Below are 20993 nucleotides of genomic sequence, written 5' to 3' on the forward strand. Positions count from 1 at the left end.
AACAGCAGGTAAAAAAATGAATCAAAGCGGTTGTTGAATTCATGCAGTCATATGCTTGGGAAACATCTGAACTGTTCAAGTCAAAATATTTGCTCGAATACAATATTTGTAGCATTTTGAGTCATTACATTTCATGGGAGATTTGAGCTGTTCTGCTAATGCTGTTGTTTTCCAGCCTGCAAAGATCCTTCCTTTCCCCAAATCCTGCCAGTGCTTATAAATGCCAAGAAACTGTCTGTGCAGTTGACATCCGACTGTTTGCACAGCACAGTCTCTCTCTGTTTCATGGAGAATTTCCAAGATTTCCTCCCTTTTTAAGTTGTTAGAAAAACATGGATATTTTACCTTATCTAGTGGTGATTTTATACACACGGCTTCCAGTGGGACAATATACTGGATGGTTCTTTAGAACAGAAGAATTCCTTTCAGCAATGCTTTTTGGCCTAGAAGCAATGAATAGCTAAAACTACACCATTGTTTCTTACAGCATCCTTGCCATCAGCTTTCAAAGGCATCAACGTTCCTTTAACTTCTGCGGTACAAACACAATTTCAGCTCTTATTACTGTCTGGCAACAAATTCACTCACTCACCAGTTGGTATCGCTGAGTATAGTCATGACCTCATCCATAACGGCAGGATCCACCACGTCGCTGTAGGTTATCAACATCTCGTAAACCTGACTGGCCGTTGTCTTCCGGACCTACGGGGAAGAGGCCGAGGAAGCTTTAGTGAAGTATCCAGAGTCCTGGATGGAAGAGCCCAGTGCCAGTACTGGTTCCTCACGCTGACCATCATTTTATGGTGGGCGCTTTGTAATGCTCAGAGCGACGCTCTGTTCCTGCCCCTGCCAGCGATTTGCTGCAGGAAGAGACGTCATCTCTGTACCTCAAGGAAATTCCCGCTACTACATCTGGTATATTTTCACTCCACTTTTGCAGGATTTCAGATTAAGAAGGTGACAGCTCTGTCCCTCACAGGGCACAAATGTTTGAGACTGGCCCAACAGAAACGTTTCTTTTCTTGAAATGACTCTGAGCCAAAGTCTGGCTCTAACTTTGGTTGCTGTGGGCTCAGACTTCCCAGCCTGGACAGTGGAAGAGTCAAAGAAACTCTTAAAAAAAACTGTTGGGAGATAGATGATAATGTGAGTAACATCAGGTTTTTACACTCTGGTTTCCAGCAGCATTTTTCCCAGAGCGCTGTTCAGCAGCGATGCTGGAGTGCACACAGAAAAAGCGAGCGAGGCTGGTTTCTGAAGTACAATGTATAGGAACACACTACATGTCAGACAGCAAAATTGCAACAGAGACAAATCCTGGTTTGGTGTTTCAAGAAAGCCTGGTGATAACCAAAGGAAGGCAAAGAAATTCCAGGGTTTTTTCTGAAGCAGCAGTGCCAAACTAAACTGACCCATTTGTAAAACCAAAATATATTTATGATGTAAAGTACCAAAAAAACATGAAATTGAAATGATCTCTCTTCGGTTCTTACAGTGTGCCCTTCCTGCAAACAGTTCCTCGTGTAGCAAGTACACACAACATGGGAACAGTTGGAATAAAAATCTGAAGTATCCAACTTTGCCGAGTACCGTTTGATTTCAACCTTAACAAAAAGCAATAGGCAAAAGTAAACGGTGTTAGAATAAACAGCGTTGGTTTGCATTGGCCCAACACCAGGCTATTCAATGCGTTCTCGAGCCACTTTTAAGACCCCATGGGCTGCAATTACCTCTGACAGCCTTTGTTTCTGCTCCCCCACTCGACTATAGACGCAGCTTGGCGGCCACCAGTGGCAGCGGAGGCAGCGGATCCTCACATCCGCACCGGAACATCCACAAATGTTCCCGGTGAAACCCCAGTGCTGACCCCGGAGCCACTGCGAGCTGCCACTGGTGTCCGGCTGTCACAGCAGCTGCGAGTTGTGGCTCCCAGGTTTTGTAGAGTGAAAAAAACTCCAAACCTTACTAAGTCAACAAAAATGTTAAAGGCCTAAGATAGTAGTATCTCACATATGATCTCCTCTTACACATACTCAGAAGTTATAACTCGGGGGTTTATGCTCTGTTTCAGTGCATTATATCAACAAGGTAAACTTCTGATAAACCTTCCTGCATTGCACAAGTTTTCATCCCACCTGACAAAAGGAACAAATATATTTTTTCTCGAACCAGAATTACTATTGTGTTGCTACTATCAGAAATATCACAACACTAACAGTAACTTATCTGATTGGCGCTTTCAAGCCCTAAACGGTGAACAAATCTTCCCTGGGCTGGGTGCTGTGTAAAAGAAACAAATGACTGAGGCACCTAAATTGCTTCTAATTTAAAACAGTAAGGACAGAAGGTGGAAAATCGGCAAGTGGAACAGCCAGGCACGCTGCAAGCATCCATTAGCCTTTTCAGGTGGCAGCGTTGCAGATAGCTGACCCTTGAGAAATAAAACCTCTTCTATACATGAATATCTGTTAAAAATGCTGCTTTCATGCACTTTGAATTAGTTTTTACTTGTAAAGTATTTAAAATAATACATGTGATAAATATGCCATGTCTGCAATACTTACTACAGGAAACGGATGGCAAAGGAGGAGAAACAACTGGAAGAAAACTTTCTCTCTCATGTCTCCTTGAAATTGAATCAGGCCACAAAACCTAGAAGACATAAGAAATAAATAGATCTTGTGTTAGAACTGCAAAAGTACATTTTGAGGATCAGAATGACGTGTACCAGAAAAAAGGGCGGGAGGGCAAACTTTGCTGCCCCCAGGAAATCTCAGCTCTAAGTGCTGTGGGAAAGCAAACACGGCGGGTAAGCGCACCAAAATCCTGCAGGGTTACTGAGATGCCACACATCTATGCCAAGGACAAATACGGCTTAAAGCTCCTCACCGGCAGCACCAAAGTCTGCGCTAAAACCCACGTGTGACTCAGGCTCTCACAGACGAGAGCCTGGGCCGGCTGCACACGGCGGGGCAGCGCTGCGGGAGAGACGATGAGGGAAACATGGGCTGCACCTCAGTTTAGGCTTTCGTACACCCTGAAAACGTGACCAGTAAGTGATACGGAAGTCAATAAAACCACTGCCTGCCATTGTTATACCCGAATAATTTTGCCAGGTTGCTGCCCACAAACCCTTACACTGCCTTGCAATGCTCCGGCTGGTGTTTTCCCTCCTCCCCTCACCCCACGTCGCCCTTCCCGGTGCGGTTTTGGGTTTGGTTTGCCGCCCCTGCTGCCTGCGCTGCGGGCTTTCACCCTGCAGCCAGGAATGGTGCAAGAACGTTCAGCAATTTCCAGTGCACGTACAAGATCTAATGGATTTTGCATATTTTATACATTTTGCATTGGCATGAGTCGAGCTCTCTACAAACAAAAAGGAAATGATTCACTGCATCTGTAAGAATTACCAGTAAGAATAACATACCCTAAGTAATCTTAAGAATAAAAGTAGTTTAATTTCATCAGATCCTTCATGTTTTCACTCCAACCACCCACAAATACGACTCTGACAACCTCCTATTACACCTATCTGTGTGCATTTTTCATTTCTATTACACAGGACATGGATCTAGCTGTTACAGCTGGTAATTTACATTTTCTTTACTTTTTATGAGCAGAGAAAAGGCTATTTTATTTCACCAACTCACACTCCTATGCTGGAGCGAAGCTTCCGGACATCTTTGGATCTTTTGATTTCTTCTTTACAAAGGGAAAATAACTTCACTGCAAAGGGGTGGCTGAAAATGGGAAAAAAAAAGAAGATGAGCAATAGATTTCACTAGAATTTTAAACACAATTAATGATTGCAAAGATGCCAAATTACCATCCAAAGGAGGAAAACCACAACACAGAGCAGTACTGGCTCCTTCCACAACAGCACGCCCTGCTTTAGGTGGCCTTTGGTAAAGACACAGTGAGCTTGGCCACCATGTTTGGCCCTTTTTTTCTTTTTTTTTTTAAACTGAATGGAATAAATGACTATTCATTATTTACATTGCTGCTACCTGTATGCTGAGGAATGAACTAGTTATCCAAACTGATTCAGCATAGGCATGATAACTGGCCAGCCATGGCCTGTGTTTACAGCAAAGCGTGGTGTGATCAGCAATACGGTGTCAGGAATGAAAAGATTTTATAGCCAAACAAAAATTACTTAGCTGATGTATCACCGCGGTCAGTCCTTAAGGCCTTCAACAAAACTTTACATAAAAGGGGATGGATGTTGTTCTTAAATACGCAACCATTTCATAGCCCAAATTCCTTCAGTGATTCCAGACAACGTAATTAAACACAGGGCTTACAGTTCTGTTGTGTGTACGAGTCATGAATCCATCTTTAAATATATTTAGCAAATTCTTTTCTTTTTCCACACAGTGTGGGAAACGTGATTCTCACAGCTCATTCCCAGACACCCATACAAACACAAGTATTGTTAGTATATTCCAAGGATCTATTAAAGAGAAGTAAAGAGGGAATATTGCTTTTATTTCAGTTCAAATTATTTAATCTTTTTCTTGCGACATTCAAAGCTGAAGTGCCATAGATGCAAAAGAAACTATTTCATGTTTGCCTAGTAAGCACAATTACTTCTAGACTGCATATTTTGGAAACCTCACTGCATTGTGTATGGAAAGCTGAAAGCAAAAATAGTAACGTTTATTTTCTGCTACCATGATTCAAAGCTGTGGATAAAAACTACTCAAAAAAGCTGTCTAGTGTCATCTGCTGAAAACCAGAATGTTTAAAACAAGATGTTTATAGGAGTGACAAAATGTTTTGTTAAGTTAATGCACCTCGTTATAGACAGTCTTCCAGAAAAGAGTTAGTGGGTTTTAATTACTTCTCAAAAATTCTTAACAAAATACTGGCAAATATTGACTTGATTAAAAAACCTGGACAACAAACCATGGAACCATTAAGCTAAAGAACGCTGCCTACGGCTGGCTCAATATGGTCCAGAAAAAGCACACAAAAAGAGGAAGAAAACTGCCAGGTTTTCAGTGTTCATCTTGAGGCTTCATAAGAAATTTTCAGAGTTGATAGGCGCTTTCAGGACCAAGAATCTGGGGAAGGCTGATTTCAAATACCTCCACCAGATGCTGATAAAGTTCCTTGCAATCCGCTGCCTGCGGTCACATCACTGCTTCCACATGCAGCGTACGGGAAGCACACACGTAGGAGACACATGATGAGAACGACAGGCATCCGCATGCGAGAGCGCGTGTGCATCCACAGACATCCATGTCTCTAGGTAGACAAGGGAAGAGCGTATCTGCTCTCTTAATATTAAAAGGAGGTATATTTTTTCCTACCTTGGTGAAATTTCTCCTCCTCCCACCCCCAATTACACAAAGACATTGTGTGGACAACTAATTACAATACCTGCAATGCATGCCTGGCTTTCAGCACAGAACAACGGCAATAGAGCGAATTAGGTGAGATTTAAATCGGTTGAACAACAGGGACATCGCTGAGAAGTACAGGAACAAAGAGGCCAATTGGAACAAGAGCATCTGGAATAAATTTAATACACCTAACCTTATGTGCAGCATTTTGTGTTTAAAACAGATGCACTTTCCTTTCTGTCATTTGCCAATTTCACATTTGTAATAACTAAACCTAACCTATGTGTGATCTCAAACGACTCAAATAGCTTGGCCTCTTGAAAGGAAATTGAGAAAATTCCTTCTCCTGTGTGGGCACAATGCCAGCAGAAACAAGAGCCGGCGCCTGGGGAAAAGGGATCAGTCTAAAGCCTTTACGTTATGTAAATTGGGCGCACGCTGTCCTGCAAAACGGTGCGGGCTTGTTCCTCCTAAAGGTGAACCGAGCTTCGGCCGTCCAGCCGCCACCACCGGGCTGGCCCTGGAGCCAGAGGACAGCCACCGCCCCCTCCTCTGCCCTTTATAGTTTATTATGCTGTAGCAGTGTAATTGCTGTTAACAAATTCCGTGGGAGCATGGAATACACAGAAATTGTTAGTCAGGGATCCGTGGGGACACATACCATCTGAAAACCCTGCGAGATCACCAAATCAATATTGTTCATATACAATGCACAAACACTTGTTTTGTAAAATACATACACACAGAGAAACACCACTTTTACGTGTTAGTCCAGAAAGCATCAGATCCTGAACTGTCACTCGAAGGCTATGCCGTTCATATCGTACCCAGTACGAGGCTGATCTTACCGTCCTTTCCATGGAACTAGCAACCCACCCGGGCTCTTGGCAAACGGAGCGTCCATGGTGGTCGCTCACTCATGAGACCAGCAGAATGACTCCAGCTCCAGACCCGTACCCAGAAAGTAATGCTCCAGTGCCAGTTTTGCAAGCAGCTTCGGTTCCTTCTCCTTTATTCTCCCTATCCCTTGTCCCACTGCCAGCAGGGAGCTGACAGTCACCACTATCTTTTAAGTGTAGCTGCTGGTGAGTTTAAAAGAGCCCAATATTTATTGACACGGCTCTGTTTCAAGCATGCCGGCCTTTGCCACCCGCGGTCTCTCCAACCCACGAGCTCTCCCTACAGCATTATGGAAACGGCTGCACAAATTCACAGCGTGCAGCAAAATGAAACCAGGAGGGTTTGGGTTGTGCCACCACAGAGAAGAAATGACATTTCAACTACAAACTGCCGCCCTGTTTGGGGCGGGGGACAGGCAGGGCAGGGTGGGAATCACAGGTGAAGGATGCTGAGCTTTCACAACAGCTTCAGGCCATCGTACGCCTGCACTGCTGCCAGGAGGAAAGGTTCCCCTCCCCCACCAGCACTGCTTCCCTCCTTATTCTGGCACAATTTGTGAGCACACAGCAGGACAGATTGAGGAACTACCTCAAGCTGAATTTTACTGGGAGAAGGGTATTTTTAACCTGGAACAGTTCTCTAATGCCATTCATCACGCAGCGATACAAACCATTCCTGCCTGTTCCCGGGAGGGGGAACCTCTTGCGCTGGACATGCAGCTTTACACCAGCTTAAGACCAGTAGGAAGTAACACCCTGAAAAATGGCAGGCAGGGCTTTGCTCTTCACACTAAAGATTCAAAACAAGCCATAGCACAACGAAGTAAAGCTGCTTCTGATAGCCTTTTGACTGTCCTGGTGACACTGGAGTGGCTTCACTCCAAACCCCACTGGACGGGTATTCACCCTACACCGCTTCCCCACCGGGACGTTCAGCGGGACCCTGGCAGAGGAATGACCCACCAGGACAAATAACTCTCCCTTTAACCACGAGCATCCAAATGGTGGTAACAGAGGAGAAACAGCCAGTGGTTGACCCACCCTCCCACACGGAGGTGACAAGACTGGCCATAAGGGGAGCGTCCCCAGTGCTGAAGTTCACCTGCAACACTGTGCCAGGAACGCCAGGTACCAGGCACGCCGGGAGCTAGGTACCAGGCACGCCAGGAGCTAGGTACCAGGCACGCCAGGAGCTAGGTACCAGGCACGCCAGGAGCTAGGTACCAGGCACGCCAGGCACACCAGGAACGCCGGGCTGCGTGTCCCCTACCTGGAGCTGCAGCGCGAGGCGCAGGCACACAGCGCAGGTTACACCTCTGCGGGGTAGGAGTGACACCATGTGGCAATGAGCTTTAACGGGAGCACGGAGCTCCTGAGGAGTGGCAAACTAATTCAGCCAGCAGCTATTAATCCTGTTTAAATTAAGCAGAGTAGGATATTACCTGCTCTGGACAGCTGATGTTTTAATAGAACAAAACGGTCCAGGATAGTGCACAATATCCATCTGAAAATTGAAAATACACTTGCAAATCCTTCTTTATAACATGACAGTTGATTAAAGTAGCTGGTATAAGCATAATCCTGATGCCAAACATCCTGCAACCCAAGTTCCCTTGCTAAAACTCCACTCAGGCTAATGTGGTAAAAAACTAGGGAAGGAGATGAAATGGGAGCCAAACACCCCAAGGAATGCTGATGTTTCATCCCCAGGTTCTCCAAAAAGTTTCCCATTTGCTGTATGGCAAGACGTTCCCAGCAGAACAGAAGCAACTGGGAAGTTGCTCACCAGCAGTAAGACCGTTTCCTAAAAGCAGCCATGCACCTCATCCCTGTTATTACAGCCACACTTACATAAAGTACCCGACAGCACATGCACACATGGCCTTTCCATGCCACCCAGTAAAGTGTCTCAACTGTCGGGCTCAGTCTGCATTGTATTTCTACATTTTTATGGCATGCTTCCTTGAAAAGGGAGTAAAGAAACAGGGCCCAAAGTCACGCTTCTCTTCTATGCAAAAAGGAGCAGATGGCACCCAGCGGTGCAGGCGGGCAAGCCTCGGAGCCAGGCTCAGTGCTCGTCCACCCCTACCATCACCCGAAGGGCACTAAGCCGCAGTAAGAAACCACAAACGCTGCACCGAATGTGCTGATAGCACAGGGGCCCTCAGAGCACCGCAGAACCCAGGGCAGCAGGGTCACTTCGCTCGCCCTGAAGCACACACGGAACTCGTTCCTCATCACCTCCCAGCCATGCGGTACATGTATTACCAACACACTCACACGCAGGAACTAAATTCTCTGTCTCTTTCTAGTTGTCGTCAAAGTTTCCAGAGCTCTGGCTTTCCAGAGCTTTTGTATGAGCACGAGTTCCTGCACTTCATGCCGGTATTTCATTCCCTTGCCATAAAAATGATCCACAGGGCTGTATAATTATTACTTTTCTCTTTTGGTTTTATCATCAAACTGGAAGCAAATACATTTGGATCAGCTTCAAAACCTTTCCCCCCTCCCCCCATAATCCCCTGGATTCTATTTCAGGCCTTTTTAATAAGGCATTGCAAGGGCACCACAGGACTGAGTTTGCGTGTCCCTTACACAGCACACGCAGTGATGCTACCACACGCTTTCTGTTCCGTGACCTGTGACATGGGAGCCAGGCTTTACCTGGCATTTCCCCCCATAACCCACATCTTCCCCAGTGGGGTGGACTGGAGCCTGTGTGGAAGTCCCAGATCACTGGCACAATTACCAAACTGAACAAGCAATATTCATTCCATCTGAATTTGACTCATTTAAAATTCCCATTTGAAAAGGGCCTACCAAATGTTATTTAAGAGAAACTATCTAAATGCACACTTCAAAACAAGAGTAGACTCAACTGGGGCTTCTAGACTGAGAAAAACTTTTCAAAATCATGTGCTGTCAGCAATACTTGAATCAAGAGAGTCCAAACCAGGTATATGTACTTGTAGGATTCACGTTGTACAATTCTGCAGATGCTTATAGATGTGCCAAGATGCTGCCTGAGAATGTCTGTGGAATATATTTTAATATTACTGAAATTAAAATAATTCTCTTCTGAAACATCTGCAAAACCCCATGATTTCACATTGGAATATCTTTCTCTGTTTATCCATTCCTGAACTGAAGACGGAACTCGGTGTGGAGAAGCTGGGACATGCCTTTTTTATTATTCTTATTAGAATCTTAATTAACTTCTTTGGAGATACTCACATTGACAAAAGCAGGGAGGGTTTGGAACCAACAGCTGGTAGGCACGCTGTTTCGCAGCATCCCCCCAGGACACTGCCGTGGCTACAGGCTCACAGCGCAGCCAGGACGTGCCCCATGAGCCTGCACGCAGGAGGCCAGTGCAGGGAAGGAGCGAAACGGGTCCGACACTGGCCAGGCCTGCCAGGTGAAACGTGCAAATCAGACCCGATTAACGTACCGGTTGGTGAACATGAACCAACAACAAACTTCTACACTGGTATGAGAGCCGAGGATTTTATCAAGACCCTGTCAAGGCTACCTGGCCAGGATGTGTGACCGCTGTCCCGCTTCAGGAAAATTAAAACATTATCTCCACACACACTCACGCTTAAGAGTCCTACACACCCACACCTACATCCACACTAGCATCAGCCAGAGTAAGACTGAAGAGGCATGTTGCATGGTGGAAAACAAACAAAAAAGACTTTCAGCAACTTACTTCTCTTGGTTGGCAAATAAATCGAAACAGCCATTTGCCAGCATTTGGTCCAGCATAGTCAGGAGAGGTACAGACACCCTGGCGGAAGAAAATAATTTAACAATGTAAATACACTTCTTGGCATACACATATACAGTATTTTTAATTAGAAGCAAAGAAAGAAACTTCCTATCGACCTACACATTTAAATTAGAACTCTAATTTACACAGAGGAGGGTTGCTCAGTAACTTCTGTGTGTTGGCTGCGAGGGGGGCATTCCGTTACAGCCAAAAGGAAAAAACCTGATTAACAACATGCCTGGTTTAAACTTGCAGTGTCCTGAAAACACAATTAACGGTAGTAGAAAATATTAATTTATCTTCTAGTATATAAACAACATATTCCACAAAATGTATCAGAAGTTACAACACCTTCTCACTGCAGGTAACTGCCAAATGAACCAACACACAACACATCAGCTGGAGTAACCATGGTCATGTTTTCTACTTCAACAGCTGAGACAAGAAATAAAATATAGATAAAATAGAATGGAAAACTTTATTAATAGTCATGGGGGTTTTTTCCAGTAGGGAATATTTTCTATTTTGCACATGTTTGATAAGTGAGGCTTAAAGAAGTTCATCTTATTATGCAGAATAAGTCACCTTTAAAGAAAAACTTTTGCAAGGAAATTATACTTCAAGTATGTGCAAAAAACCACTACCTAAATGAAACGCAGACTGAGCTACACTGAAAAGTGTGCAGCAATATACAACCCCCAGTACTGCATTATATAAAAACTGACATTTATTACCTTATGCACAATATTAAGTTATAGTAAATGTAAAATACTCTATCGTCACTCCTTTGTTATACATTTTACCAAAGGCACTGCTGTACCAAGCAGATATATTAACGCAAATTTACATGGGCTCAGGCATACTTTACCCAGGCACGGTAAAACCGGTATGCCATACATCTGACTTCTAATAGTCCTGCTGTTGAAAATAAGAAAGCAACAGGAAAACATTACCGGTCATTCCGCAGGTTGTCCTCAAAGACCTTTAGCAACGTCTCACAAAACCTCTCCATAGCACTGGAATCGTGCTGGATTTTCTTCATGTAGTCAAACAGGCTCTGGGCAGAGTATCGGAGCTGGGGGGAAGGAAGCAGCCGTGAGGGCAGGGGGAACAAACCCACCGCAAGACACAGGCGCCGCCTGCACGGCGCACCACGCTTTATCCCCCACGCCACGAGGCGCACACCCGCCCCGTGAACACTGCCACAGCAGCCGAGTGCATAAATTCGGTAACAATCTCTGACAGGAAGACGGCTATTTTACTTTCATTAATCCTTTTTTAAGGAAGGTTTGGTTTTTTCCTTTTAAGTTTTGCCATTGTAGGAAAAAAGACCACATTAAAGGTTCATTATATTCTTTCCCTCCAAACAAAACCTCCCCAAACCGCTAGGATCATCCTGCTTTACTTCAAATAACAATATTGTCATGGCTCTGCAAGTTCAGAAGCACGCAAGAAGTTCAAGAGGTAATATTTATTAAACAAGCTGACGTAATTGAAAATGAAAAAAGCCGACAAGCTCTTGGGCACATGGCGCGGCCACACAAACCAGCGGTAAACCCAGCTAAAAATTAAAAACAACTCAGAAATGGTAAGTCTTGGGCTAACTTCACCGCGTTGATCAGCTGGTTTGGGAAGATGGCAGGAGGCTTTAAGCGCTTCTGTTCAGGGTCTGCTGGAAGCAGCCCACGGAAGGGTCACGCCAGCTGCTAAACGTCACGGGCCCCATCCAGCCTTCGTGCCAGGGGTACCTGCCGCCAGGCCCCAGCCCCCGGGAGCCAGCACCGGCACCAGCCAGGCAGGCCGGCTTCTCCTCTCCCAGCCCTGCCGGACCCTCTCGGGCAGGACCCCCCTCCTGCGGAACCCGTGCCCCCCTCCCCCCGCGGGACCCGTGCCCCCCGGCAGCCGACATCACAGCCCCAGCAGTGGGACAGGGACCGCAACGGGCTCTACCAACATCACTGCTAACGCTCACATCTTCCATTCCTGGGAGAGGTAGGAATGTATTTTCCAGGCTCATCTTTTAAAATACTAATTGACTTCCCTTAGGGACAAGAAGAAAAAATGGGTTTTTTTGTTACAGAAGCTAACTCAAAGTCATATATCTCATCAAGGATAAACTTAATGAGATGTCTGTATTTTCCTGACTCCGACGTGAAGGATTATCAGTCCTGCTGGGGCTTGGTCAGGTCACTTGGGGAACAGGGGTGCAGTGGTTAGGGGGTGTCTCCCTACAAGAAACTGGCTTACAGTGGGGGCTGTGGGCAGGGCGGGAGGGGTAGATCAGTTCTGAAGTACACACAGCCTTCAGTCTTGGTTGCAAGGGTTAAATAGTTTTCCAAGTCAAGGGGGGAGAGTAGGCAGTAACTAAGCCGGTTTAGTTGGTGGAGATTTTCTTTCTTCAGCTCATACATAGCATTTTGATAGCTTATTCAAAGGTGCAATCAGTTCCCCAAAGTTTGACCCTTTTATTATGAAAAGAAAAAAAAATAATAATGGATCTGTATGAGAAGTGTCACAAGTGTCCTGAAAGCAAAAGAGAAGAACCTCTATTTAAACATTTTTTCTAAATTAGATTTTATATCTGTAATGTTTATGGGTGCATCAACAGAGAGGACCAAGAAACACTGTAGCCTCGAATCAAAACTCTGAACTCATTTTCAAAGGCTGCAGCCCACCCGCAGACAACAGGGCCCAGCAATCCGCACGACCTGGGGAGCAGCACAGCTGCTATTTTACCAACTTGTTCCATGCTGAAACACCCTGGGCAACACAGAAGCAGAAATATTTCTTTAAAAAAGTCAAGCAGTTTCAAGAAATTATTCAGTTATTCTGCATTTCAAAATGATAGCCAACTCTCAGTAAAAATGGTTTCAACATTTCTAAAACCTAGTTACAGTAAACCGAAATACTGAATGGAGCGAGGTTCTTTCGGTAAGTTTTCCAGTACGCTGAGCAGGAACTGTGTCCCTGCACCGAAAGGTCTTTACAGGATATACAACCGTAAGGAAGAGCGATTTCCTAAAAACTTAAAACCTGATTAATTATTGTATGCTACCCTTTAAAATAATCCTTGCATTTAAGACCATTACAAATAAAGAAGAAATATTTTAGTCTTAATACCTTACACTAGCAGAGATCAATTCTAAGTAGAAGAAAGGTTACATCTGAGCCAAATCTCAGGAAAAGATCTGAAAATGTGTATGGTCAACCGTGTAATCTCCACTCCTATTTCTTTTGTCTTTTAAAGTACTTTGCAAATCTTACACCATTTTTTGAAGAAAGCTTAATTACTCAATGCCTTTCCTGCAGATTGAAATGATTGAAAAGGCAAGAATGGGCACAAAAGAAAAGAGCAAGCATAGCACACGTAGGATGTTCCAAAGCTGAGCAAGACCACGACAGAGTAGCAGGATAATTGGAAAAACTGTATAACTAAGTCAGCATTTCTTTATCAGCAAGTAATTAAACAATACAAAAGCACAGGTGTGGATAAACCATCATATAACTGCTTAGGAGATTTAAAAATGGGACATTTCCAAATAGCACAGACCATACGAACTTTACTGGAAGAAACTCCAACACAGCAAGATAACGTCACAGGAACAGGTTAAACCCATATTTCCTCCTCAGGTGAACACTCCTTTTTTCCCCAGATAACCTATGAGGACAATATCAGAGCTACAACTTAAACTGCTCATGAGTATTTGCAGAGAAGACCACTTCCAAATTTCTTCCTCATCTATGCAGAACACAGAATTCACACTGTATCAAATGTGTGACATTTACCTTTCCCTGGGGTTCCATGAGGACAGGGAAAGGAAATTAGGAGGTTAATGGGTTGGAACTGGGACAGCTTTGGATAAGAATTTAAGAGGAGGCCTGGGAACGACCTTGTTCTTATTAAACACAGTAAAAACAGGGTTTGCCAAGGCTTAACTGTCCCATCATTTAAGCCAATAGCAGATACTTGAGTGACAGGCAATACATGATAAGGCGAACAGCGTTCAAAGGGACCATTCATCTGATGATAAATCTGAAGTGTTTTACCTCCTAAAGATATTATCTCCTGAATCAGGGGGAAAGTATGAGGAAGCGTAGCTCCAGTGCGGGGAGAAGGCAGTCACAGCTCTGGACAGTTGCGTGGCAGAGAAATAATCATCTACACAAACCTTCATGAAATTGTTTCCTAGCTGACTTGTTGCAAAACTGAAGTACAGCACTTTTAAAGACCGGACTCAAGCAACGAGTGGCACCGATATGGCCAAGAGAAAAGGAGCTTAGGCATCCAGTTTGTAACGGAGCATTCAGCCGCTCAGGCACCCGTCAGCTATAAAGCTGCCCAAGCCACACAAGGGCTCCGGTTCCCACTGCGCAGCACTACCTTGGACTGACCTGACCAAACAGCCCGTGGGGCACGATGAGAAAGGAAGAGCCTGTGCTGAAGATGTTCAGTAGATCGACATACCCTAACGGCTGTCGGCCGCCCCTCTAACCACTCTCCCTGGAGCCCCAGGCCTCTTAACAAAATTAAGTCGTCTGCACCCAACACACCACCAGTGGAAGTCAAGGGAGTAACTCCTGGGAAAGCCCGGACAAAATCTGTTGTACGGGTAATTGCTAAAGGCTCCCGTTTTCATAGAAGTATTTGGACAGAGCAAGACCTACTCACAGTCAGGACATTCCTGTAACGCGTGCAGAAGAAACCATGTCACGCTCAATAAATAACGCTGGTTTTGGATCATTTCTAATCCTGACAAATTTACAGTGCTGAAGTGGCAGTAGCCTATTTTCCCAGTAACTTTAGAAAAAATTGCATAGCATTTAAATTTTAGCACAAGTGAAACCATGTCTCCCTTGCTTTACTTGCAACACTCTTTATAATAAATTGATTTTTTGGAGGCCAGTAACTCACAACACTCAAGTCAGTGATATTTGATGAGAAGTAGAAATATCATAATTCACACTATTTATTTTTTTTTAAAAAGCATGTCAGAAATTATTCTCAAGTGTATTTTGCTCAAGAATTATCAACCAAGAAAGCTGGAATTTAGGGCCGGTTGCTTCAAACCAAATATGCATTTATTTGCATACAATTTGTCACAGTAACCAGATGTTCTAAAACATCATCTACAAACGTCCCAGCATTTCCATTTGTAAGAATTAATACAGCTGCTGAAACCCCAGCAACTTGCTCCAAAAGGTATATGCCATCATAACCATCCCTGGCAAACAATGAGTACATTCTGAGGAACATAAAACATAAATCGCATCGTGTATTTGGCACATAGATAATGTTGACATCCATATGCCATTGACGAGCTTAATTTTTGTTGCATGCTTCACCATACATGTGCATTCATCAGATAATTTTGGAACTGGCTTCTCCAGTTGGTAAGGTCTTTGGCATCCCACGTTGGAACCCTGGCAGTGGTCTGGGAGAAAACTTTTGATTTTCAAAATAGGTTGCTGGTTTTTTTTTTTTCTTTTTAAAGGTTTTACTTCAAATTTCTACAACATTTTAAAATACAATTTTGTGGGGGGAGGGGAATCACAGGACATTCTGTGCTTTAAGAAAATTTTAAATTAGTTCAACAATAATTAAATTATATCAAAATTACATCCTGATCCCTGAAACTACAGGGTTTGTGAACTGGAGAAAGAACAGCATTGTATAGCTCTGATCTTCATATACTGAGAGGGGGTTTTATGCAGCCATAAGAAATACACATAATTGTGGGCCAGATACATAATTAAAAGATTCTTTTACACAGCAAAAGTGCCCTTTGAACCAAGGCGATGCAGCAGAATGCCAAATCCCAAAGGGAATGACATCTTCTGTTTTTCCAGATTACTTCAAATGCTCAATTCTTTCAGCAACCATGCTGCCACCAAAATGGTTCTGAGATCCCCCACACAGCTCATTTCAGAAAATCTCTTTAAAAAGCCAAACAAAGAACTACTCTTGCTAAATATACTGCAGAGCAATTTTAACAACGGAAAAATAGCCACTGACCACTGAATTACAGTGGAGCCTTTCTCCTACTAATTGCCTGAGATGACTTAAAGACAAACTGACATTTCAATTCAGATTATCTTGCAGTGTACGAGAATCCTCTCACTTTCTAACTTCTGTGTGTATGTATATTTTTAAGAGAGAGGGGGAAGAAAGGAGATATCACAAGAACACACACAGGTTACTGCAAGAGCTCGCACCTGAATAATCCTTTTACTTTATCTGAGATTTTAAAAATTTGCTTTTCGTATAGATTTAAGAACAGTTCTTAGAATTTACTGTTAATGTTTTAAATCAGTCCCTGGATATTCAGCAAGGAACACTACAGGCTTTGATAGAACAGTTTGAAACACAAGTCATTAGAAGGCACATCAACTCTGATTTACATATCACATGTAAAATATTAAATTTAACTCACTACACACTGTATAATCCCAAGTGTAAGTACCCTACACTCTGAGCCTCCCTCGCACTTCTGTCTGGCTCAAAAGAGAATTAGGTCATCTTCTTTCTAAAGCCAAAGCCCTTAAGAATATTTTAACCAGAACGAGCCTTTAGCGTCAAGGAAAAATGCAGGGTCACAGAAAGTTAACATTTCAAAATCCTATTTTAAAAACAGTACAGAAGGTTTCCCTTAAATATACTGGCAGATGGTAAAAAAGAAAAGGGAGCGAGAACTGTTTACACTTTTCAAAACCAAGCACAACCAAAACTTTAAGAAAAAAAAAAAAAAAGAAAAGAAAAAAAAGATATTAAAATGTTGAATATGAATTTTCCTCTGACCCTGGTTGGCGGTCAGCATGTCTGTTTCTCCACAACTTTCCTCTCTTTTTATACTTATACAAATAACTTTGGTTTTGGTGGAGACTCCTATAATTAAGTGTGTTTGACTAAAAGCTGATTTTCATGTGCATGTCTGCTATTAAAAAAAATCTGTTAAGAGTTACATTGTCTGTCTGACAATTACTGTCACAAACCAATAAGCATATGTTTTCAAAGCTGTAAAATAGCCGTTGCTATATAATTAGCTGCCATTTTAGAAACATTAGAATTCTCAAAATTGGTTTAAATATATGAGAATGCACAGACACCAAATTCTCAGCTACAGGAAACCCAAAGGCGTGTGGACAGCTCGGGCACAAGCGCAGAACCGACGGCACCAGGCAAACCCCATCCTTTGGGGACACGCGGAACAGCTCACGCTAAGACTGAAAAGTCGCAGCCATGGGAGACAAGCTGCAGTGATCACCTCCCTCCTTCTGCCAGCCCAGCAGGAGCTGTTCTCTCCCCACAAATACTGTGCTTCCTGACACTTACCACTTTTCTACCAGCCTTCTTAATTAGAGATGGCAATCTTCATTAGTAACACTCTTGAACGCCGTTAGGGTTCTGACTCGCAACCTCCTTGCTCTGCTACAGGACCACTGCAACTTAAAGGTTTAACTGACAGGCCAGAATATTCTGTTACTGGCCCGATATTTCTCTGTAGTGTCCTACTGAACCGTGCGCTTACCCCAGTAGTTACTTTTATGTATGTTACATCTTTGGCTACATCAAATAACCAAAAAGTCAGAAGCCAAATATCTGGAAATCCAAAATTCTGAAACTAGCAACACAGGCTGCAGTACAAGGACAGAAGGATACACTGAAATTATAATAAAGTCTGGACGACTTTGGCAGCATAACTGGCTACCAAAACCAGCGATAAAGACACTGCTCACGCACAGGAGAATGAAATAGAGACTGCGAAGCTCAGAGGATTCAGGCAGATATTTCAATAATACTTCTTTGTCATGTAACTTCTAGCATCTCTCTGGTACTTTTGTAGAAACATAAAAAAATAAAAAAAACCCTGAACATACTGTTATCACACTCACAACTAATAGTTAACACTTTGCATCAGGTTACAAAATGAGAACATTCATTTAAAAAAAGTGATCACCTTGCGGTTTACCCACAACACTGAGCTGAATGGCCAGTCCTCGGGTAACCGCTTGGAAGGGTGAGCAAATAAAACACGAGTTGATCAAGCCAACAGGCTGGAACTGTCAGGTTCTGTCATGCCAGGAAATGAGGAATTAGCGTCCTTTCTCCTTGTTCCCTGCATGCTCAGTATGTCAAGAAAATAATACTTTTAAAGATGAAAAATATGAAGTTCATCAGGCTTAAAAGTGTCATGTTTTCTTTTAGAAATCTTACACCTGAAATAACTGATCTGCAATAACTATCTGCAATATCCACTGTAACGGACTAAACGCTTTAGTCAACAATTTTATCAGGTAAATGCCCTCCCCTACCAAGCAGGGAAGCCGCTCAGCTTTCTTACCGTTGTCTCTGTTAATCCACCAACAGACACCGAGAGACCCAGAAGCACATAGTACTGGTACGCTGGCAAACCCAACAGCTGGGTGATCCGAGGGAAAGCTTCGGATGCAGCGTTCCAGTTTAGCGTCTCCTTCTCTGACCTGGGGAAAGGGGAAGGACAAGAAGTGTTGTATGTGTGCACTGCCTTTCCTCCCCATACGTTCCTATGATAGCTCCTCATCCTCAAGCACCACGTCAGTGAAGAAAGTCTCTGAATTACCTAAAAATCAAATTAATCACTGGTCTTCAAGCCCATGGGGAAAATACAAATCAAAACTTCAGCCATTGCCAGTAAAGGGAAGCAATTCAAGTCCTTGTTCTGATTCAGATGAGGGATTTGAACCACAGTTTTCTTTTCACATGCACTTTTCCCTACACCAAGAGAAAAAAAGTTCTCTTTCTTGCTTTCCCTTCCAAGTTCTCTCCCACCAACAGCTAGTCAACAACTGACACAAAGGCAGACTTATCCCAGGAAAGGCTGACACCCCCCACCACGGATCAAGCAGTGTCCCAGCAGGCAGAGCACTTTTTCAGTTACAGGAGGGTGAGATTCTGCTGAACAGAATGGGGACACAAAGCTGGATGTTCCTCATCCCAATCAGGTATTATGATCACCATTCATGAAAGAGTTGCTGCAGCTCTTGCTGTAACCAGAAATTCTATACCAGATAACTACTTCCACTACTCTAAAAGAACACAATTAAAAATTGCCATTATAATCAATCAATGTTTTCCAGTCGGGGGCGCGGGGGGGGAACAAACAAGAAGGGCGACTACCAATAAATTCCAGCTCTCACATTATGAAGAGAAAGTGAGACTATAAACCAGACAGTTCATAAATAGCAGGATTACCAAAACACAGCTCCCAGCAGTTCTGTCTTACCAACTGACACGATCTCTACCATCCACCACGGAACTGGCTGATGGGGTCTGAAATTACTGGGGTGGATCCAGAGAAAAACTTATGCAGCATGACCATGTAAGACCTGTCTCCTTAGGAAACGATGGTTTAACAGGAACTCATACAGTAAGTTTGTCTTTTGAACATTTTATATGTTTATACATATTCATTGGACACTTAATGAAATTCTGACAAACAGCACCAAATATTCCTCCATATTAGGGACCTGGGCACAAAAATTACATCAGGTTGCTTGAGTTACATGTAACTGTGTGCGTGTATCTTTTACTTCCAGTGGTTTAGGATACTTTTTCAATATATTACCTTGGAAATATCCTTTCGAGCGCTTCTCGATGAGGTATGTGTGGAACTGGAGGACGGTCAAAATGTAAAAGAGTAAGGAACACAGAGCCTGCATGAGCTCGAAATTTATCTATTTTTTCAGCTGACTGTTGAGCCAGCCAGCACATAATCTGTTTGCAGCTACAAAGAAGAAAACAATCACATAATGTAATGAGAATGTATACTGAAATTGACGTTGTTTCAACATACCAAAATATCCTGCTACGGAAGTATTCTGGTTTAACTCTCTATAATGAACGTACAAGTGATTTAAGACATCAACATGGTGACAGAATCTTTAAAGCTTTATCTTCCATAAATCAATCAAAAAATATCATGATGTTAATATTACACAGTATTTGATATTCACATACCACCTTTGATCCAAAAAGATAAGAAGGTGGCTTTATGGTCTGGATGAACTGTTACATTTCAGAAGGAAATAGAGCAGGAACCTTAAGAAGAGCACATTTTCAAGTAGAAAACTGCTCGCGTAGCAGAGGACAAGGTCTATCCCAAATCTTATGTATCCCAAATTTATCACTCCTTCAACTCTGGCTTGTTTTTAACTAAATCCTGTTTTGCCCACATTCATAACTAAACTCTCAGCTACAATACTGTGTTTCACAAGGTGCTTTACACCTTCAGAAAGGACAACTAACGATAGTAAAACCAGCTACAATTCCTTCAGTCACAGCAAAACCCAGAATAATCAGAAAATATGATCCAGCTGGCAGGAGTCCTTCTCTAGTTTTCACGTGAATGATCTATTTCTGCAACAGACCAAAAGTGCCCCTGGACAACAGGCACTGGTGGAGTACTGTATTCCTACAGAACCCAGTATTTTCCTTCCAAGTTTGGGATTTTTTAAATTAAAAAAAGACATCATGTATATATTCAGCTAACCACTGGGCATGCTCTGTCCATAAACCAACACCATTATTAAGAAAGTTTTTCTGCAGCCAAATGTATGCTTAAAAACTGGTAAGTATTCTTTTTTCTGCAGCCAAATGTATGCTTAAAAACTGGTAAGTATTCTTTTTTCTTTTTCTACTGTTAGGAGTATTCTATCATTAAAGTAAAAACAGAAGCTCAGTATTTTTCTGTATTTCCTTACTAACAATTCTGCAAAGATGACAGAAATGACTACAAACTCATCTCCACATTATATCACATTCCAAATTAACAATGCAGTGCCCTAGATAAGCAGGCAAGTCTGCTTTCTGTTGAAGTGAACAATACTGGCATGCTCCACAGAGGTGGCAAGTACAGACCAAATCTCACCGATGCACTGTATTTCAAAGGTGCGACTGCCACCCAGTTTCTCTCGGTAAGTTTAGTCTCCAAAAAACAGATA

At 43.0% G+C, this 20993-nt stretch overlaps 1 protein-coding gene across 2 annotated transcripts in view; it reads right to left on the reverse strand.

Moving 5' to 3' along the window:
* TBCD (tubulin folding cofactor D) overlaps window positions 1-20993 on the reverse strand; it is a 129570-nt gene that overhangs the window by 5112 nt on the left and 103465 nt on the right. For both annotated transcript variants that reach the window (XM_037409815.1, XM_037409824.1), the window contains exons 32-38: window positions 19619-19777; window positions 18356-18494; window positions 10970-11091; window positions 9957-10034; window positions 3648-3737; window positions 2565-2652; window positions 593-702 (exon numbers count right to left, since the gene is read on the reverse strand). In XM_037409815.1, the coding sequence (XP_037265712.1) occupies window positions 593-702; window positions 2565-2652; window positions 3648-3737; window positions 9957-10034; window positions 10970-11091; window positions 18356-18494; window positions 19619-19777 (786 nt within the window). The remainder of the gene's footprint in view (window positions 1-592; window positions 703-2564; window positions 2653-3647; window positions 3738-9956; window positions 10035-10969; window positions 11092-18355; window positions 18495-19618; window positions 19778-20993) is intronic.

Source organism: Falco rusticolus, chromosome 1 (genome assembly GCF_015220075.1).
Source record: "Falco rusticolus isolate bFalRus1 chromosome 1, bFalRus1.pri, whole genome shotgun sequence".
NCBI lineage: Eukaryota > Metazoa > Chordata > Aves > Falconiformes > Falconidae > Falco > Falco rusticolus.